Source organism: Euleptes europaea, chromosome 20 (assembly GCF_029931775.1).
Source record: "Euleptes europaea isolate rEulEur1 chromosome 20, rEulEur1.hap1, whole genome shotgun sequence".
NCBI lineage: Eukaryota > Metazoa > Chordata > Lepidosauria > Squamata > Sphaerodactylidae > Euleptes > Euleptes europaea.
Window position 1 is genome coordinate 19,772,971 of NC_079331.1, and position 21,653 is coordinate 19,794,623.

Here is a 21,653-nt window from a genome sequence, read left to right on the forward strand (position 1 = left end):
CTTAAAAACCTCCAGGGAAGGAGAGCTCATCACCTCCTCTGAGGAACCGCTCAAACTGTTAGAAAATTCTTCCTAGTGTCTAGACGGAAATTCTTTTGATCTAATTTCAACCCGTTGGTTCTGGTCCGACCTTATGGGGCAACTCACTTCTTCCTCTCCTCCAGGTCCACCGGGATCGCCTGGTGCAGCATGGCAAACTCCTCTTCGTGCTGGACGATGGCCTTCACGTTCACCTGAACTCCGGAAATCTTAATGGTGGGGCCCCTCCGTTTCCCAGGCCCTTTGCCTGAAAAGGAATGTGCACACCCCAAACGCATTACAGCTAGAAGCAAGCAGAAAGGGACACGTGTGACTTGTTCAGACCGCTCACAAGCACCAAAGGGGTGCCGATACCTTCTGGACTCAGCAGCCACTGGTGCGGACACCTGTCCTGGCTTCCACAGGTGGACTGGGATCTCTTTCAAAACCAAACAGCAAGATTGCAAATGGCCACTCACCCAAGGTACCCCCAGGTTAGGTAAAGAAGAAGCGTTGGTTTTTATATGCTGACTTTCTCTCCCACTTAAGGAAGAATCAAACTGGCTTACGATCTCCTTCCCTTCCCCTCCCCACAACAGACACCCTGTGAGGTAGGTGGGACTGAGAGAGCTCTAAGAGAGCTGTGACTAGCCCAAGGTCACCCAGCTGGCTTCGTGTGTAGGAGTGGGGAAACAAATCCAGTTCGCCAGATTAGAGTCCACTCCTCATGTGGAGTGGGGAATCAAACCCGGTTCTCCAGATCAGAGTCCACTGCTCCAAACCACCGCTCTTAACCACTACACCACGCTGGCTCTCTAAAGGTAGTCTCCTGTGCAAGCACCGGGTCCTTACTGACCCACAGGGTGACGTCACATCCCTAGTATTTATGTTTACTAGGCAGACTATGTTTACGGGGTGGTTTACCAGTGCCTTCCCCAGTCATCTACAATTTGCCCGCAGCAAGTTGGGTACTCATTTTACCAACCTCGGAAAGATGGAAGGTTGAGTCAACTTGAAACAGACTTCTGTAGAGAACTCAGGTCATGAGCAGAGCGTTTGACTGCAGTATTGCAGCTTCCCACTCTGTGCCACGGGCCACCGAAACATTTGCAATGGGCTATTATCAAAGGTCATTTCTGGGCTATTAACTATCGCACTTGTAGGTACAAGGGGACTCAAACCCCCACCCCAAATCCCTCTATTAGATCTGCAGCTAAATGTTTCCCCGCTCCTCCACATAAAGCCTGCTGGGTGACCTAGGGCAAGTCAGTTCTCTCAGAACTCTCTCAGCCCTACCTATAGGGTTGCTGACCTCCAGGTATTCAGTACAGGACCGAAAATAAGTGAAAAACAGCAAATATATTAAAGCTTGAACTGATTCGCTCATTTGCTGTTTTTCACTAAGCTTTAATATATTTGCTGTTTTTCACATATTTTCGCTCCTGTACTGATTTCCTCATCCTCCAGATAGTTGTACAGAGGTGTCGTATTTTCTTCTCGACCTCCAGGTATTAGCTGGAGATCTCCTGCTATTACAACTGGTCTCCAGCTGATAGAGATCAGTTCACCTGGAGAAAATGGCTGCTTTGGCAACTGGACTCTATGAGATTGAAGTCCCTCCCCAAACCCTGCCCTCCTCAGGCTCCGTTCCAAAAATCTCCAGGTATTTCCCAACCCGGAGCTGGCAACCCTACCCACCTACCTCACAAAGTGTCTGTTGTGGGGAGAGGAAGGGAAGGCGATTGTAAGCCACTTTGAGACTTGTTAAAGGTATTAAAACTAATTCTTCTTCTTTTTTTGCCCAGCAAGGCTTCTGACTGGCTGTGCAGATTTTTAAAAAAAATGTTGCTTTGGCAGCAGCTACCATTGCAGCTCAAGGATCTTGAGTCACTGTGTGACTGAAGCTAAGCTGCGGCAGCCATTTTGTGGCTGTTTCTGCCTCCCGCGGCAGCCATTTTGTGGCTGTGCCCACCAAGCTGTGTCCGAATTCCAAAGGTGCCTGCAGGCTCAAAAAGGTTAGGGAACCCTGGTCTATGCTGTGCCAAAGGTAGCATCCCCGGAGTGAGACCCATCCTGGCCCTGCACCAAACCCCACCAGTGGGCTATGGGAGTCTGAGAGGCAGCCGCCACCGGGGTTTACCTTCGGTGGGGTTCTCCTTCAAGTGTTCCTCGTACTCTTGCATGGCTGAAACGCAGCTGTTATGAAGAAGGTCTCCCAAGCGCTTCAAATCAGCCACTGACTTGTCTACCAGTTCTGCATCACGGGCAATGCACTCCAGTCTGAGGAGATGGGGCGGGGAAGGGGGAAAGAGGAAGACAAAATGGATCCTTAACACCACCAGAAAGGGCACCGTTTAAATCACGTGTCACAGAATCTGCTTCAGGGGCTGGTTTGCACAGCAGTCTTGTCGCTCTGAGCTAGAAATGTAATTATTTCTTTTGTATATTATGTTTGTGGAAACTGTCCCCATGGATCAAAAGATACTTTAGTTATAGAAGACTAGAAATCTCTCTGGCTCTTTGCTCTCCTGCCTATTTACAAACTTTAGCCACAGGGAAGTCTACACACAGAGATTCCCAGCCTCCCTACAGGAATTCTATCCAAGCTATGCACACATTAACATTTGTGTACACATGAATGCATGAAGCTGCCTTACACTGAATCAGACCCCTGGTCCATCAAAGTCAGCATTGTCTACTCAGACCGGCAGCGGCTCTCCAGGGACTCAGGCGGAGGTCTTTCACATTATTTACTTGCCTAGTCCCTTTAACTGGAGATGCCGGGGATTGAACATAGGACCTTCTGCATGCCAAGCAGATGCTCTACCACTGAGCCACAGCCTTTCCCAATACATAAAGATGCCTTATACTGAATCAGGCCACCAGTTCATCAAGGTCAGTCTTGTCTATTCTGACCAGCAGTGGTTCTTCAGGGTCTCTGGCACAGATCTAGCATCACCTACTACTTAATTCTTTTCACTCCCACCCCCCCATAAAAATCTGGCTGTTGAAAAATGCAGGCTTCAGAAAACAAGCCAAGCCAACAGACTAGTTCTCAGGAGACCCAATCTTGCTGCACGTACCGTTCCAGGGGAACTCCAAACTTCTTATAGGCCTTGATGAACCTGAATCAAACAAAACAAAAACAAAACAAGGCATCTCAGAGAGGTCAACATCTCGCATCCTGGCCGACTAGGCCACAGAACATTCTTTAATTCACAGGGCCAGAGCAAAAAAAAAAACACAAAAAAAACACAAAAAAAAACACTTCAGAAGAACGGGGCCTGCCCCGTGTTGGCACCCCAAGCAAGGATCACCCTCACCTGACACTAAGATTAATAGCTTGCCAGTTCCAGGTTAAGAGTTATTTACCTGCCAAAGCTTTTTCAGATTGCTTTCCTTCCCCCCCAACCCCTTTTCCTGCTGCAACGTCAAATCTACGTTTTTTAGTTGCTACTTCTGAGAGTTGTTGCTGGTTTAATGTAATTTTTTGCTGTTGTAACCCCCCTGCTGCCATTTTGTAATCCATGGCTGCGTTGGCAGGAAGACCGCTGTGGCTCATTTTATTACTCTCCTTTATTTTATTACTGCCCTAGAAGAAAGCACCAGTGACAAAGGTAGACAGTAGACGCTGGGACAAATCGACAGATATCAAGTTATGGACACGGGCTGACTGGTATCTGCAGGGCCTGCTTGGGGCCCGCACCAACCTCCTGATTTCTGTGTCTGTGAACCCTTCCACCATGTCCTTCCGCACGCTCCGGGGCCGCCCTCTGCGCTTGGGCCTCTTTTCGTCGTCCGAGTCCTCCGTCTCGCTTTCCGAGCCCGAGGACCTCTGCAACTTCCTCTTCATCTCGATGTCTGAGTCGCTGTCATTTGCCTGAGCCTGCCGGGAGGAGAGGGGTCAATGGCGGAAGAACCAAAAAATTTCTCAACGAGCCCCCCCCCCCCCACCTTAGTCCTGATTACTTCATGGAGGCGATCACGATTCCGGTTGCAAGTATGGGCCTTTGTGGGAGCCGAGCTGAAGTGGAAGCAACTGCCCAGGGAAACGCTGCGGGCCTGTTTTTAACAACATGGCCGCCAACTGTCCGAGGGCTTGTGTGTGCTCCTGCAGGGCCTGGATGTGCTGCAATTAGGGTTGCCAACATCCAGGTACTAACTGGAGATCTGCACCAAAATCACATGCATTCTACAAAGAGCTAAATTCAGCAAGTGGAACACATCCCATAAAAGCACACAGTTTTGCCTGCTTTCCATAATTTATTCCACCTTTGCTAAACTATTTCTATCATTATTCTCTTGGGCTAGACACAGTGATGAAGGCAAGGAGGGCAACGAAGACCCCACTGAATGCCGGAAACCGTATTCAGTCACCCCCTTCAGCTTCCAAGCCTTTAACAGCTGCTGCCTAAACACTCTGAAGCATCTCCCTGTGACGGCAAGAGCCAGAAACTGAACTGAAGTCACTATCTTTCCATGTGAGATGCAAGGTGAAAACTTTGGGTATCTTTTCGGTATTTCCATGGCACTGCAGTGCGCCCACAGTCCTGGCTGTACCTTTTTAGCCGAGCTGCGAATTCTGGGGAGCATGTATATCTCCTCCAGTTCCTTCTGGCGCTCTTCCTCCTCCACCTTCTTCCTCTGCCCCTCGGGGATGATTTCGTCCCAGTCCTTCTGTGATCGCTCTTCCAGCTCCGCCTCTTCCTCCTCCATCGTTGAAAAGTTTGCCACCTGGAAGGAAAAGGCCATAAGAACATAACGAAAGCCATGCTGGATCAGACCAAGACCCATCAAGTCCATCAGTCTGTTCACACGGTGGCCAACCAGGTGCCTCTAGGAAGCCCACAAACAAGATGACTGCAGCAGCATTCCCCTGCCTGTGCTCCACAACACCTATGTCAACAAAACATTCCTTGTTTTGTTCTCAGGCACCGGTTCGGCTCCCAGTTTTCAAATGTCAGAAGCCACTTTCTCTCGGCGGGGGGAGGGGGGGACAGAGTTCTAGTCACAGATTGGGAAACTGAGGCTCAAAGAGGAGGCCTTCTCCCAGGCCACCAGATAGGTGCAAGGCCCAGTGGGAAATGGAACCCAAGTCCCAAAGACCTGGATGGCTCTCGGGTTTTTCCCAGTGATCGCCAACAACCTGAAACTCTTTGACAACATTTAAAAGGACACCATTTGTGCACTTCCAAATTGGAAGGCGATTTAAACAGATATCCAATGGAGCCCACAGTGTGCAAAAGAAGTGGTCGTAGCTCAGTGGCATACCACATACTTCAGGACCCTGAGGAGACATTTATTAATTGTCACTCTTATGTCTCTATACGTATTCTAGCTCTGGTTTTAATTGTTCGTATACTGTTTGAATTCTCATTGGCAAAATAGATAGTACTCCTGCCTTCGCTTATATACTCTTGTTCTCCTTCTTCCCCTTTGCTAAAAAGTCATCTATGCGTTTTGTCAACATATCTAATTTTTCAAAAAAATTCCCATGAGTATCAGAAATTAAGAGCTTCTGCGTTGCTAGCATCTCTAACTCTGTTTTTTCCCCGATCTTTGTTTCCCCCACACACACCAAAAAAAATATTGTCTAAAAAGGCAGTGTGGTGTTGTGGTTAAGAGCAGTGGTTTGGAGCAGTGGACTCTACTCTGGAGAACCGGGTTTGATTCCCCACTCCTCCACATGAGCGGCGGAGGATAATATGGTGAACCAGGTTGGTTTCCCCACTCTTGCACATGAAGCCAGCTGGGTGACCTTGGGCTAGTCACAGCTCTCTTAGAGCTCTCTCAGCCCCACCCACCTCACAGGATGTCTGTTGTGGGGAGGGGAAGGGAAGGTGATTGTAAGCCGGTTTGAGTCTCCCTTAACTGGTAGAGAAAATCGGCATATAAAAACCAACTCTTCTTCTTCTTCAGTACATGAAGGAGAACCCAGAAAGGGGGGGGGGTCCAAAGAAATATTTATAGGACTTGGCAGAGGGTGTCAGGTCTCTACTCGAGAGGAAAATCTATTAGACGTCTTTATAGTGAAATGCTTTTAATTGTTTTAGTGATGGGGGGTTGGTTGGTTTTCATGGTTTTAAAATGAGATTTTACTATGCATGTTTTGTTAGCTGCCTTAGTGGTCCTTGTGAGGGCAGAAAGGCAGGCTATAGCGAGCCAGAGTGGTATAGTTAAGGTGTCAAACTAAGATCTGGGAGACCCAGGTTTGAATCTTCACTCTGCCATGGAATCCCCATGCCACCTTCCTTCCCCATTCTCCCCCCATCTGGTAAGAATGACTGTCAAACATTTTAAGCTATGACAGCTAACAGCAACCAACCGAATTATCATAGAATCCTAGAGCTGGAAGGGACCACTAGGGTCGTCTCGTCCAACCCCCTGCATAATGCAGGAAATTCACAACTATCTCCCCCTCCCACACCCCCAGTGACCCCTACTCCATGCCCAGAAGATGGCCAAGATGCCCTCTTTCTCATCACCTGCCTAAGGTCATAGAATCAGCATTGCTGACAGATGGCCATCTAGCCTCTGATTAAAAACCTCCAGGGAAGGAGAGCTTACCACCTCCCGAGGAAGCCTGTTCTACTGAGGAACCACTCTGTTAGAAAATTCTTCCTAATGTCTAGATGGAAACTCTTTTGATTTAATTTCAACACGTTGGAATCTTTTGGAATCCGTTGGTTCTGGTCCGTCCTTCCTTTGTGAAATTCTCTAAAACCAGTTTAAAAGCCACCTGTACTAGCAGTCACCCTAAGATCCAAATCCCTCCACGCGCTTAACAATCGCTCCTCTTCTCTGCTCACCTCCTAGAAACACAATCTCCCCCTGCCCATGGCTATACCTTAAATTGCGAGAGAAGCTCGTCCGTTGCGCTGGTGGACACTTCGTTCTCGCGCGTTTCAGCCAGACGCAAGATCTCATCTATGTCCATTTCCTGAAAGCAGGAGAAAGGAGAGCAGAGAGAAATGTCACTCCCCCAAAAGAGACTGCGGGCAGAAATGTGTAGTAGTCGACTTCCAAACTGCCCGGACAAGAACAAACTTTGGGGAAGAGCTGATATGCTTCAGAGTTACTGGACCGAGGGGTGTGTGTGTGCGTGCGTGTGTGTGTGTGTGTGTGTGTGGGGTTGTTCAGAATCCTCCAAACTTCTGAAAGCCGAGGCAACCTCCCCTCCTTAATTAAAATGGAGACACATTGGGTTGGACCCAGCGATGGGTTTCCATAGGTGCAAGGACTCTGACCCACAGTGTGCAACTTTCTCAGCTCCCCCCTCATACGCATCCCAAAATACCTCCTGAAATCCTGTTCCTGAGAGTCTTTCGGACGCCATTCGCAGCTGCTGCAAGAGGGGAGAAACCAAGAACAACACACTCCATGGAGCAAAGTACTTGCCTCCGTGGAAACGCTGCACCGAATCCAACCCACTGTCCTCCTGTGCCCCCAAAGATTTACTTTTATGGAGTGCAAGGAAAAAAAATTACCCATGCTGTTGAGCTTGCTCCCTCTGTTTCTGCATGAATCGCTGCTCTGGGTTCACCCACAGACTAAGAGGAGAACAGGCTAGAGCAGGGACTCATGCAGAAATGCTGAAGGCAGCCTCCTCACTGGCCAGGCAACTTGAAGCTCACATGGGATGAGGGTTCCTCTTCTAATTACACATAAGAAGAAACAGCCAACAGCCCTTCATGATTTGGGACCCACATACCTTAAGGACCACCTACTCACATAAGAACCTACGTGACCACCACAGCCATCTTCTGAAGCCCTGATTTGAAAGGCACCACCTTCTGAAGTTAGGGGTCAGCCCAAGAGAGCCTTCTCAGTTATGGCACTGAAATTACGGAACTCCCCGCCCCCCAAGGATATTTTTCTGTAATGTTCTATCACTGTCTTCCAACCGTGGGGGAAGACTTTTGTTTTGTCTGCCATTCTCTCAGGAATCCTCTCCTTCCTGCCCTATGTTTTAATTGTTGTTTCGGTGTGTTTTTAGTTTTGATTTTAATTGGTTTGCTGATCTGTTTCCACAATGCTCTGCTTTTAATGGTTAGCTGCTGTGGTGGCCCCGATTGGTGAGAAAGGCTGAATATACATTTTTCAAATACAGCAATTCCTCACTCCCTACTTATGTAAAGGCCCACCTGCGGCTCCAATTCTTCCCCTTCGACTTCCTTGAAAAGGTCTTCAGCTCCAAATTTCAAGATGGCTGTCAGCTCTTCCTTGTTGAAAGGGTTGGAGCTGCGGTGACAAAAATAGAAAGGAGGGCTCTCAGAGCATTGCTTTCAAGTGGCATGGCCTCAGAGTGGTACAGTCAGCCATGGGTCCCTTTGCTTACTTGGACCGGCCAGAGCTGTTGTCCAAGACAGTCCGGCCTGTGGTGTCCATCCGCTGTATCACAAGATGGTCCAGCACCATCTTCTTTTTGGCTCTCTCGATGATCTCCTCTTCCACTGTCCCCTTTGTCACCAAGCGGTAGATGTTCACCTGTTGAGAAGGAGGAGACGTGAACTGCAGGAACAAATAGAATCACAGAATCATAGAGTTGGAAGGGACCACCAGGGTCATCTAGTCCAACCCCCTGCACAATGCAGGAAATTCACAACTACCTCCCCAACACACACACACACACACACAGTGACCCCTACTCCATGCCCAGAAGATGGCCAAGATGCCCTCCCTCTCATGATCTGCCTAAGGTCATACAATCAGCATTGCTGACAGATGGCTACCTAGCCTCTGCTTAAAAACCTCCAGGGAAGGAGAGCTTACAATCTCCCAAGGAAGTCTGTTCCACTGAGGAACTGCTCTTAACTGTTAGAAAATTCTTCCTAATGTCTAGAAGGAAAGTCTCTTGATTTAATTTCAACTTGTTGGTTTTAGTCTGACCTTCCAGGGTAACAGAAAACAACTCGGCACCATCCTCTATATGACAGCCCTTCAAGTACTTGAAGATGCTTCTTCAAGAAGAAGAGTTGGTTTTTATATGCTGACTTTCTCTACCTTTTAAGGAGGATCAAACCAGCTTACATTCGCCTTCCCTTCCTCTCCCCACAAGACACCTTGTGAGGTAGGTGGGACTAAGAGAGTTTGGAGAGAACTGTGACTAGCTCAAGGTCACCCAGCAGGTTTCATGTGCATGAGTGGGGAAACCAACCCAGTTCACCAGATTCGAGTCCACCACTCTTAACCACTACACCACGCTGCGGGAATCTACCAGACACCAAGTTGGACTGTCCGGCCAGCCAGCCAGCTGCTCTGACAGGCCGACGGCTCGCCAAGACCTCGAGCAGAGCTCTTTCCCCAGCTGCGGGAGATCTTTTTGACCTTCAGTACTCAAAGTAAGGGCTCTACTAGAGCTATACTGCCTTCCTGCAGACAACTAGATTCTTTAGAGCGACTACCGCACCTCCCAAGAGAAAAGGCCTCTTCCTTCATCGATGCTACTCTCGTTTTGCAGAGGTGGGGCAGAAACTCTCAGACTTCGAAGCAAAACGGGGAAGTTCCAGCCCAGCCACACCATGAGAGAAACTGTTTTATTACTGTAAGCCCAAAGTCCAAAATTCGACCCAAGAGGGAAACAGAATTCTGAGTGGGGGATCCGCCCCCCCCCCAGGTCTTCTGTACAGGGAAGGGGAGTGTCTCATTTCTCTTTCCCTGTTCCAACCCTGCACTGACAGCAAACCTCTTTCCTTTCCTTCTCCCCCTCCCTCCTTATTCTGTTTCTCCCCTCCCTGGCAGCCTCTCCCCCACACCCCTCCCTCACCACCACCCACCTTTTTGTGCTCCTCCTTGTCCATTTTTGGCTGTCTCTTTTGATCTATTCTGTTCTCCGTTCCTACAGCTGTACCTTCTCTCTCCTTCTGGTCCACGTTCAGCCCTTTCTTTTTGTCTTTTCTGCTCTCCATCCCTATAGCCATTCCATCTCTCTCCTTCTGGTCCATGTTCTTTTTCTTTTTATCTTTTCTGCTCTCCATCCCTATAGCCATTCCAGCTCTCTCCGTCTGGTCCAGGTTCTGCCCTTTCTTTTTGTCTTTTCTGCTCTCCATCCCTATAGCCATTCCAGCTTTCTCCGTCTGGTCCATGTTCTTTTTCTTTTTATCTTTTCTGCTCTCCATCCCTATAGCCATTCCATCTCTCTCTGTCTGGTCCAGGTTCTGCCCTTTATTTTTGTCTTTTCTGCTCTCCAGCCCTATAGCCATTCCATCTCTCTCCTTCTGGTCCATGTTCTTTTTCTTTTTATCTTTTCTGCTCTCCATCCCTATAGCCATTCCATCTCTCTCCTTCTGGTCCATGTTCTTTTTCTTTTTATCTTTTCTGCTCTCCATCCCTATAGCCATTCCAGCTCTCTCTGTCTGGTCCACGTTCTGCCCTTTCTTTTTGTCTTTTCTGCTCTCCAGCCCTATAGCCATTCCATCTTTCTCCGTCTGGTCCACGTTCTTTTTCTTTTTATCTTTTCTGCTCTCCAGCCCTATAGCCATTTCATCTCTCTCCTTCTGGTCCCCGCTCTGCCCTTTCTTTTTGTCTTTTCTGCTCTCCATTCCTATAGCAATTCTATCTCTCTCCTTCTGGTCCATGTTCTTCCCTTTCTTTTTGTCTTTTCTGCTCTCCATCCCTATAGCCATTCCATCTCTCTTCTTCTGGTCCATGTTTTGTTCTTTCTTTTTATCTTTTCTGCTCTCCGTTCCTTCAGGTGTACCATCTCTTTCCTCCTCGTCCATTTTCCGAACTTTCTTTTTAACTTTTCTGCTCTCCATTCCTACAGCTATACCATCTCTTTCAACCTCATCCACTTCCCACTTTCTCTTTATACCTTTTCTGCTCTCCATTCCTACAGCTGTACCATCTCTCTTCCCCTTTTCCACCTTCCGCTCCCTCTTTATATCTTTTCTGCTCTCCATTCCTACAGCTGTACCATCTCTCTCCCCGTTTTCCACCTTCCGCTCCCTCTTTATATCTTTTTTGCTTTCCATTCCTACAGCTGTTCCCTTTTTCTCCTCTTTTTCCACCTTCCGCTCCCTCTTTATATCTTTTCTGCTCTCCATCCCTACAGCAGTGCCATTTCTCTCCTCCTTGTCCACCTTCCGCTCACTCTTTTTATCTTTTCTGCTCTCCATTCCTACAGCTGTTCCCTCTCTCTCTTCCTTTTCCACCTTCTGCTCACTCTTTGAATCTTTTCTGCTCTCCATCCCTACAGCAGTACCATCTGCCTCCTCGTCGACCTTCCGCTCACTCTTTTTATCTTTTCTCCTCTCCATCCCTACAGCTGTTCCCTCTCTCTCTTCCTTTTCCACCTTCTGCTCACTCTTTGAATCTTTTCTGCTCTCCATCCCTACAGCAGTACCATCTGCCTCCTCGTCGACCTTCCGCTCACTCTTTTTATCTTTTCTCCTCTCCATCCCTACAGCTGTTCCCTCTCTCTCTTCCTTTTCCACCTTCTGCTCACTCTTTGTATCTTTTCTGCTCTCCATCCCTATAGCCATTCCATCTCTCTCCGTCTGGTCCACATTCTGCCCTTTATTTTTGTCTTTTCTGCTCTCCATCCCTATAGCCATTTTATCTCTCTCCTTCTGGTCCATGTTCTTTTTCTTTTTATCTTTTCTGCTCTCCATCCCTATAGCCATTCCAGCTCTCTCTGTCTGGTCCACGTTCTGCCCTTTCTTTTGGTCTTTTCTGCTCTCCATCCCTATAGCCATTCCAGCTCTCTCCGTCTGGTCCAGGTTCTGCCCTTTCTTTTTGTCTTTTCTGCTCTCCAGCCCTATAGCCATTCCAGCTTTCTCCGTCTGGTCCACGTTCTTTTTCTTTTTATCTTTTCTGCTCTCCAGCCCTATAGCCATTTCATCTCTCTCCTTCTGATCCCCGCTCTGCCCTTTCTTTTTGTCTTTTCTGCTCTCCATTCCTATAGCAATTCTATCTCTCTCCTTCTGGTCCATGTTCTTCCCTTTCTTTTTGTCTTTTCTGCTCTCCATCCCTATAGCCATTCCATCTCTCTTCTTCTGGTCCATGTTTTGTTCTTTCTTTTTATCTTTTCTGCTCTCCGTTCCTTCAGGTGTACCATCTCTTTCCTCCTCGTCCATTTTCCGAACTTTCTTTTTAACTTTTCTGCTCTCCATTCCTACAGCTATACCATCTCTTTCAACCTCATCCACTTCCCACTTTCTCTTTATACCTTTTCTGCTCTCCATTCCTACAGCTGTACCATCTCTCTCCCCCTTTTCCACCTTCCGCTCCCTCTTTATATCTTTTTTGCTTTTCATTCCTACAGCTGTTCTCTCTTTCTCCTCCGTTTCCACCTTCTGCTCCCTCTTTATACCTTTTCTGCTCTCCATCCCTACAGCAGTGACATTTCTCTTCTCCTTGTCCACCTTCCGCTCACTCTTTTTATCTTTTCTGCTCTCCATTCCTACAGCTGTTCCCTCTCTCTCTTCCTTTTCCACCTTCTGCTCACTCTTTGAATCTTTTCTGCTCTCCATCCCTACAGCAGTACCATCTGTCTCCTCCTTGTCCACCTTCCGCTCACTCTTTGTATCTTTTCTCCTCTCCATCCCTACAGCTGTTCCCTCTCTCTCTTCCTTTTCCACCTTCTGCTCATTCTTTGAATCTTTTCTGCTCTCCATCCCTACAGCAGTACCATCTGTCTCCTCCTTGTCCACCTTCCACTCACTCTTTGTATCTTTTCTCCTCTCCATCCCTACAGCTGTTCCCTCTCTCTCTTCCTTTTCCACCTTCTGCTCACTCTTTGAATCTTTTCTGCTCTCCATCCCTACAGCAGTACCATCTGTCTCCTCCTTGTCCACCTTCCGCTCACTCTTTGTATCTTTTCTCCTCTCCATCCCTACAGCTGTTCCCTCTCTCTCTTCCTTTTCCACCTTCTGCTCATTCTTTGAATCTTTTCTGCTCTCCATCCCTACAGCAGTACCATCTGTCTCCTCCTTGTCCACCTTCCGCTCACTCTTTGTATCTTTTCTCCTCTCCATCCCTACAGCTGTTCCCTCTCTCTCTTCCTTTTCCACCTTCTGCCCACTCTTTGTATCTTTTCTGCTCTCCATCCCTACAGCAGTACCATCTGTCTCCTCCTTGTCCACCTTCCACTCACTCTTTGTATCTTTTCTCCTCTCCATCCCTACAGCTGTTCCCTCTCTCTCTTCCTTTTCCACCTTCTGCTCACTCTTTGAATCTTTTCTGCTCTCCATCCCTACAGCAGTACCATCTGTCTCCTCCTTGTCCACCTTCCGCTCACTCTTTGTATCTTTTCTCCTCTCCATCCCTACAGCTGTTCCCTCTCTCTCTTCCTTTTCCACCTTCTGCTCACTCTTTGAATCTTTTCTGCTCTCCATCCCTACAGCAGTACCATCTGTCTCCTCCTTGTCCACCTTCCACTCACTCTTTGTATCTTTTCTCCTCTCCATCCCTACAGCTGTTCCCTCTCTCTCTTCCTTTTCCACCTTCTGCTCATTCTTTGAATCTTTTCTGCTCTCCATCCCTACAGCAGTACCATCTGTCTCCTCCTTGTCCACCTTCCGCTCACTCTTTGTATCTTTTCTCCTCTCCATCCCTACAGCTGTTCCCTCTCTCTCTTCCTTTTCCACCTTCTGCTCACTCTTTGAATCTTTTCTGCTCTCCATCCCTACAGCAGTACCATCTGTCTCCTCCTTGTCCACCTTCCGCTCACTCTTTGTATCTTTTCTCCTCTCCATCCCTACAGCTGTTCCCTCTCTCTCTTCCTTTTCCACCTTCTGCTCATTCTTTGAATCTTTTCTGCTCTCCATCCCTACAGCAGTACCATCTGTCTCCTCCTTGTCCACCTTCCGCTCACTCTTTGTATCTTTTCTCCTCTCCATCCCTACAGCTGTTCCCTCTCTCTCCTCCTTGTCCACCTTCCGCTCACTCTTTGTATCTTTTCTCCTCTCCATCCCTACAGCTGTTCCCTCTCTCTCTTCCTTTTCCACCTTCTGCTCACTCTTTGAATCTTTTCTGCTCTCCATCCCTACAGCAGTACCATCTGTCTCCTCCTTGTCCACCTTCCACTCACTCTTTGTATCTTTTCCCCTCTCCATCCCTACAGCTGTTCCCTCTCTCTCTTCCTTTTCCACCTTCTGCTCACTCTTTGTATCTTTTCTGCTCTCCATCCCTACAGCTGTTCCCTCTCTCCCCTCCTTTTCCACTTTCCGCTCTCTCTTTATATCTTTTTTGCTCTCCATTCCTACAGCTGATCCCTCTCTCTCCTCCTCCTCCTCCTCCTCCTCCGCGTTTCGCTTTCTCTTTTCACCTTTTCTGTTCTCCATTCCTACACCCTGTCTCTCTCGCTCAGAGACTGAGACTAACCGATGTTTGGAATCCTCAGCAATGTTGACTAGGGGGTTGCCCAGCAACTCCCACAACAGACCACAACCAAGCAGTGCAGCGGTTTAGAGTGTTGGGATAGTATCTGGGAGACCCAGGTTCTAATCCCTACTCCTGCCATGGAACCTTGGACCAGTCGCGCTCTCTCAGCCTAACCTACCTCACGGGGTTGTTGCGAGGATAAAATGGAGGAGAATGATATAAGCCACTCAAGGTCCCCATTGGGGAGAAAAGCAGGGTATAAATGAATTAAGTAAATGAATTAAATAAATAAATAAACAACAAAGAGCCATTGTGGTATAGTGGTTAAGAGCGGTGGTTTGGAGTGGTGGACTCTGATCTGGAGAACCAGGTTTGATTCCCCACTCCTACACATGAGCAGCGGAGGCTTATCTGGTGAACCGGGTTGGTTTCTCCACTCCTACACATGAAGCCTGCTGGGTGACCTTGGGCTAGTCACACTCTCTCAGCCCCACCTACCTCACAGGGTGTCTGCTGTGGGAAGGGGAAGGGAAGGTGATTGTAAGCTGGTTTGATTTTGCCTTAGGTGGTAGACAAAGTCGGCATATAAAAATCAACTCTTCTTCTTCAAAGTCTTGTGAAATCTTAGTGGCATTCTATGTTTGTATGATATTCGGATTTTTTAAAAACACACCACTATGTATTTTTCCATATTTTTTTCTGCAAATGGCTTCCCCCAGACTTGTAGAAAAAATAGCCCTTATTTGTACAGGGCCATGTTGTGTTGCTTTTTATCCTTACTTGGAGGCCATTCTTAAGATACAATTATCTTGACTGATATTGGCAGGGGAGGGGGGAGGAGAATAAAAATAATATCAAACATCAGCACCATCTTGAATGTAAGAATCAGGCACAAACCTAGAACAGTGTCCCAGTTAATACCCTATTTATTTTATTTATTTATGTATTTATTTATTACATTTCTACCCTGCTCTCCCCAACCCAAAGGTCGGGCTCACAGCAGCTTACAGTCTAAAAACACAATGAAACAATAACCCATTAAAATAGTTTAAAATACAATTTAAAATAGCCCAATAATGCTCCTCAATGGTGCCAAAACCCCAGAGACAGAAATTTGTAATAAAATTAATCTAACCACACCCTAAGGTGGTATAGAAGGGGTGGTGCTCAGCAGCGTGGAAAGGGGGGGAAAGGACTAGGGAGGCCAGTAATTATAATAAGAACCGCCGCTGGCCTCAACCATAAGCACGGTTGAATAGCTCCGTCTTGCATCCTGGCCCTGCGGAACTCCTGAAGCGATCCTAAGACTACATTGGCAGTGGAAAATTTTAACTCAGTCCTTATATCCCTTAAACAATAGATTTAGAATTATGCTGCTCAAGATTTATGAATCAAGGAGCTTCTAAGGGGGGAAGGGAAGGGAAGATTAAACACATATTGAACACATGCCTCCTACTGAACCAGACCCTTGGTCCATCAAAGTCAGTATTGTCTACTCAGACCAGCAGCGGCTCTCCAGGGTCTCAGGCAGAGCTCTTTCACATCACCTACCTGCCTGGTCCCTTTAACTGGAGATGCTGGGGATTGAACCTGGGGACCTTCTGCATGCCAAGCAGAGGCTCTACCACTGAGCCACAGCCCCTCCCCTGAAGATGGGCTAAGTTCCAGCCCATACCTCCTCCCAAGAGAGCTAGCATGGTATACTGGTTAGAATGCCAGAATAGGATCTGGGAAGACCAGGTTCGAATCCCCACTCTGCCATGGGAGCTAACTGGGTGATCTTGTGCCTGTCAGGCACTCTCAGCATAACCTACCTCACAGGGTTGTTGGGAGAATAAAACAGAGGAGATGAGAATGACGTAACCCCCCACGAATCCCCACTAGGCAGGAAGGCAAGGTATAAATGAAGTACATAAAGTAAATAAAGAAATTCCCTGGAGTCTGCCCAGCCCACCGTTTTAGGCCTGTCTCCCTTTCAGATAAACAAAATGCCTTGCTTCTTCCAGATACCCTTTAACAGAACTTTCTCTTTGCCAGATTATTTTCCTTGGTTAGAAATCCATAAATTCAGACAAGCTTTCTTATTGGCCAGATGTAATGCTTTAGACTCAGCCAAGACACGAGGGTGATACAATAAAATTATTGCAGAAGAACGAAAATGCCCATCGTGTCCGGATCAAGTAGACTCCCTAGCCCACATTGCTTTATCATGTCCACAAAATAATACTGCACAAAATAAATATATCACTCCCTGGATAAAACAGCTAAAGACACTTCCTGAGAAGCGGATACTGCGTTATCTGCTGTCAAGTAGATCAGTCAATTGGGTGAGGAATGCGGCAACTTTTCTCTTTACAGTGTCAAGGAAAAATTAAATTTTGTTTCCCCCTTTTTTAAAGTGTGAGATGGTAGATGAATAGCCAATGGGCTGTTAAATCTAAGGGAAAGGAATGGATAAGCAAAATGTAACTGGCTTCACAGGGCAGCAAGATGACATCATAGAGAAGCATCTGGTGTTTTTCACACATGCCAAATAACGCACTTTCAATCCACTTTCAATGCACTTTGCAGCTGGGTTTTATTGTGGCTGTTTATGCTTGGTAACTAGCAGCGTGTTTCAGGCTGAAGTTCCCCGCATATTTTTTTTTTTAGTTCTTCATGCTGAACCATCATTCCAGAAGTCACTGCGAAGCGGGTACATACCTGCTTTGCATTTCTTAAAAGCCCCTTTAACGCGACCTTTTTTATTTGCTCTGTCCCCGCCTTGAAGCATCCACTCAAGGAAGCATGAAGAATCACAGCCGAGGGTTAGCTATGCAAAGGACGATTGCTAATGACTATGCAAACGAAGGAATGAAGGAGCAGGCGAGTGGGGAGGTGGAATTTGTTTGACTTTCTCCTCTTGTATCAGTACCGTGAATAGGCATTTTAAAGGTCGGATTTTAAAAAGGAGCTTTGAGCGAGCATCAAAATCGACCCTGCATAAATCGCCAAATAGCAAAATCTGCTTGCAAACGATCATCAAAGTGCATTGAAAGTGGATGTAAAGTGTATTTATTCAGGACGTGTGAAAGCGCCCTCTGGGCAAACCGCGTGCCGCAAAGGAGGCCGAGGGCCCGCTCTCCTGACCTGCTTCTTCTGCCCAATCCGGTGAGCCCGCGCCTGGGCCTGCAGGTCATTCTGCGGGTTCCAGTCCGAGTCGAAGATTACCACAGTGTCGGCGGAGGCCAAGTTAATGCCCAGTCCTCCGGCTCGTGTGGAGAGCAAGAAGCAGAAATCCTGAGCACGGGAGGAAAAGGTCACACGTCAATCCTGCCGCAGAACCTCGCACCGGGAGGCAGGTCAGTAAAGCAAGAATGAGACCCAAGGCCGGCACTCCGAGGTACCAGCTCAGAGACCTTCTCCTTAGGATTGGATGGATTGGGGGCACTGCTGATCCGATTTGCAGGGAAGGGGTTGCCAACTCCCAGGTAGAGGGCTGGAGATTCCCTGGAGTTACTACTGATTACCAAGATCAGCTCCCCTGGAGGAGACAGCGGAACTGGAGGGCTGACTCTATGATGCCTTCTTTGCTGAGCTCCTCCTACTCCACAGGCTCCGCCCCCAAATCTCTAGGCATTTCCCAACGTGGAGGTGGCAACCCTAGCTACATAACAATGGGAAGCTGATGAGCTCTGGATCACAGGCACTTAAGATGGGTACATCCTAGAATCATAGAGTTGGAAGGGACCACCAAAGTCATCTAGTCCAACCTCCTGCACAATGCAGGAAACTCACAACTACCTCCCACCCCAAAAACCCCAGTGACCCCTGCTCCATGCCCAGAAGATGGCCAAGATGCCTTCCCTCTAATGAACTGCCTAAGGTCATAGAATTAGCATTGCTGACAGATGGCCACCTAGCCTCTGCTTCAAAACTTCCAGGGGATGAGAGCTCACCACCTCCTGAGGAAGCCTGTTCCACTGAGGAACAGCTCTAACTGTTAGAAAATTCTTCCTAATGTTTAGACGGAAACTCTTTTAATTTAATTTCAACCTGTTGCTTCTGGTCCAACCTTCTGGGGCAACACAAAACAACTAGGCACCATCTTCCATATGACAGCCCTTCAAGTACTTGGAGATGGTTATCATATCACCTCTCAGTCTTCTCCTCACCAGGCTAAACATACCCAGCTCCTTCAGCCTTTCCTCATAGGACTTGGTCTCTAGACGCCTCACTTCTCCAGGACGAAGAAGAAGAGTTAGTTTTTATACCCTGCTTTTCTCTACCATAAGGAGTCTCAAAGTGGCTTACAATCACAATCCTTTCCTCTCCCCACCACAGGCACCTTGGGGAGGTAGGAGAGACCTGTGACTGGCCCAAGGTCACCCAGCTGGCTTCATGTGTAGGAGTGGGGAAACCAACCCAGTCCTTCAGCTCATGCGGAGGAGTGGGGACTCGAACCCAGTTCACCAGATTACAGTCCACCGCTTTTAGGCACTACACCACACTGGAGCTTGCATACCGGAGAGTTCTGGAGTTTGCAAACTGCCACAAATCCAGAGGAGGGCAACGAAGATGGCGAGGGGTCTGGAGACGAAGTTCTGTGAGGTAAGATTGAAGGGACTTGGTATGTTTAGCCTGGAGGAGACATGACTGAGAGGGGATATGATAACCCTCTTCAAGTACTTGAAGGACTGTCATACAGAGGATGGTGCGGAGTTGTTTTCTGTTGCTCCAGAACCAACGGGGCAAAATTAAACCAAAAGAATTTTCGGCTAAACATTGGGAAGAACGTCCTGACAGTCAGAGCGGTTCCTCGGTGGAACAGGCTTCCTCAGGAGGTGGTGGCCTCTTCTTCCCTGGAGGTTTTTAAGCAGAGGCTAGATGGCCATCTGTCAGCAATGCTGATTTTGCGAACTTTGGCAGATTATTAGAGGGAGGGCAGGAAGGGTTGTGTTAGTGTTTGGCTATCGTGGCCCTTTCTTACATGCCCAAGGTAGTGCCGACCGCCACTTTGGGGTCAGGAAGCAATTTCCCTCCAGGCCAGATTGGCCAGGGATCCTGGAGGGTTGGGTTGTTGTTTTTTTGCCATCTTCTGGGCATGGAGTAGGGGTCACTGTGTGTGGGGGGGAGGGAGGTAGTTGTGATTTTCCTGTGTTGTGCAGGGAGTTGGACTAGATGACCCTGGAGGTGAGCTCTGAACCAGAGACTTGGTGGCTTGACCCCTAACCCTGCAATCCTAAGCACAGTTGCATCCTTCAAAGTCCATTGACTTCAATGAGCTTAGGATGGCCCTTGCATAGCAAAGGGCTGCTGCAGGCAGTCTTGGCAACAGCATAAGAAGAACATAAGAACGTAAGAAAACCCCTGCTGGATCAGTCCAAGGCCCATCAAGTCCAGCAGTCTGTTCGCACAGTGGCCAACCAGGTGCCTCCAGGAAAGCCACAAGCAAGATGACTGCAGCAGCATTCTCCTGCCTGTGTTCCACAGCACCTAAGATAATAGGCATGCATCCTCTGATCCTAGAGAGAATAGGTATGCATCATGACCAGTATCCGTAAGAACAAAAGAAAGGCCATGCTAGATCAGACCAAGGTCCATCAAGTCCAGCAGTCTGTTCACTCAGTGGCCAACCAGGTGCCTCTAGGAAGCCCACAAGCAAGACAACAGCAGCAGCATTATCCTGCCTGTGTTCCACAGCACCTAAGATAATAGGCATGCTCCTCTGATCCTGGAGATAATAGGTATGCCTCATGAGTAGTATCCATTTTGACTAGTAGCCATGGATAGCCCTCTCTTTCATGAATATGTCCGCTCCCCACTTAAAGCCTTCCAAGCTGACAGTCATCACCACATCCTGGGGCAGGGAGTTCCACAATGAAACTATGTGTTGTTTGAAGAGATATTCTGTGCCAGCAGTTGAAGGCCACATCCCGAGAGCCGGGAGAAGGACCTTTCTTGGCGCCCTCTGCACTGTTCTCATTTTCCCAGTTCCATTTCCACTCTAAATAATTCATACAAGCAGCGTTAATGTTGCTAACGGAAAGCATGTGCCCTGCCAGCAAAAGGGACCTTTCTGAAGCCCCAAAAGCGATCAAGTGGTTCCCACCTGATTGCGCGGTAAGCCGAGGACCAAGCTTAGGGGGTTTCTCATTCCTGGTACTAGGCCTCAAGCTAGGGTTGCCAACCTTAAGGTACTAGCTGGACATCTCCCATTATTACAACTGATCTCCAGCTGATAGAGATCAGTTCCCCTGGAGAAAATGGCCCCTTTGGCCATTGGACTCTATGGCACTGAAGTCCCTCCCCTTCCCACACCCTGCCCTCCTCAGGCTCCGCCCCAAAAACCTCCCACCGGTGGCGAAGAGGGACGTGGCAACCCTATCTCAAGCCCTCCAGTCCCGAAAACGTTTCTGAAGATGCCTCTCTCGAGTGCCAGATAGAATCCCCAGCCCCCAAAGCCTCCCTCCCACCCTCAAGGCTGTCCTCTCCCCACCACTCTTTCACAGCTGTACCCCGTACCTCTGAGCCATCGGCGTTGAAGTGATCCAGCGCCTGCTTTCGGATCTCGCCTTTGATCGAGCCGTCGAGGCGCTGCAGAAGGCAAACAGAAATTTTAAAAAACGGAGAGCAAAGAAGACACAGACCCCCACCCCATGAAACCGCTGTCCCCCGCCCCAAAACCCCAGATGCCCCTGCCCCACCAGCCGCTCCAGACCCCCTCAGGCTCCCTATGGCTCGGAGCAAGTCAGCACTTTAAAAATAACAAGCCGATTAAAAATAGTCCTGTTGCTGCCAGGGACGGTGCCCGGGAGGCATGAGCGCGCCAGGTGACGACGCGGCTCCCATTACAGGCTGAGAGCCAGGATCTGCTTGAAGAACGTGACGCTTTGCATCCCCCCCCCCCCCGAGAGGATAACATAAACCGAGGAGCCTGGATAGCCTGGACGAGACAGAGCTTGTCAGCTCTCAGAAGCTAAGCAGGGTCAGCCCTGGTTAGTACTTGGATGGAGACCTCCAAGGAAGTCCAGGGTTGCTACGCAGAGGCAGGCAATGGCAAACCACCTCTGTTTGTCTCTGCCCTGACCTGGACGGCTCAAGCTAGCCTCATCTCGTCAGCTCTCAGAAGCTAAGCAGAGTCAGGCCTGGTTAGAATTTGGATGGGAGGACAACAAGGAAGCACAAGATTGCTACACAGAGGCACACCATGGCAGGCCATGTGACAAAATATTGGAATAATACATGGAATAATGGAGATTAACTTTTATATGTGTTGGGCAGAGACCGTTAATTTGCCCTTTGGATACATGCGTCCAACATGCGTGTCT

At 48.3% G+C, this 21,653-nt stretch overlaps 1 protein-coding gene across 1 annotated transcript in view; it reads right to left on the reverse strand.

Moving 5' to 3' along the window:
- The window catches only part of CHD2 (chromodomain helicase DNA binding protein 2), a 92,758-nt gene that overhangs the window by 14,665 nt on the left and 56,440 nt on the right, over window positions 1–21,653 (reverse strand). The window contains exons 19-28 of the mRNA XM_056866106.1: window positions 20,848–20,919; window positions 17,473–17,622; window positions 8,357–8,505; window positions 8,163–8,259; window positions 6,866–6,958; window positions 4,579–4,752; window positions 3,729–3,904; window positions 3,102–3,143; window positions 2,159–2,298; window positions 148–286 (exon numbers count right to left, since the gene is read on the reverse strand). Of these exons, the coding sequence (XP_056722084.1) occupies window positions 148–286; window positions 2,159–2,298; window positions 3,102–3,143; window positions 3,729–3,904; window positions 4,579–4,752; window positions 6,866–6,958; window positions 8,163–8,259; window positions 8,357–8,505; window positions 17,473–17,622; window positions 20,848–20,919 (1,232 nt within the window). The remainder of the gene's footprint in view (window positions 1–147; window positions 287–2,158; window positions 2,299–3,101; window positions 3,144–3,728; window positions 3,905–4,578; window positions 4,753–6,865; window positions 6,959–8,162; window positions 8,260–8,356; window positions 8,506–17,472; window positions 17,623–20,847; window positions 20,920–21,653) is intronic.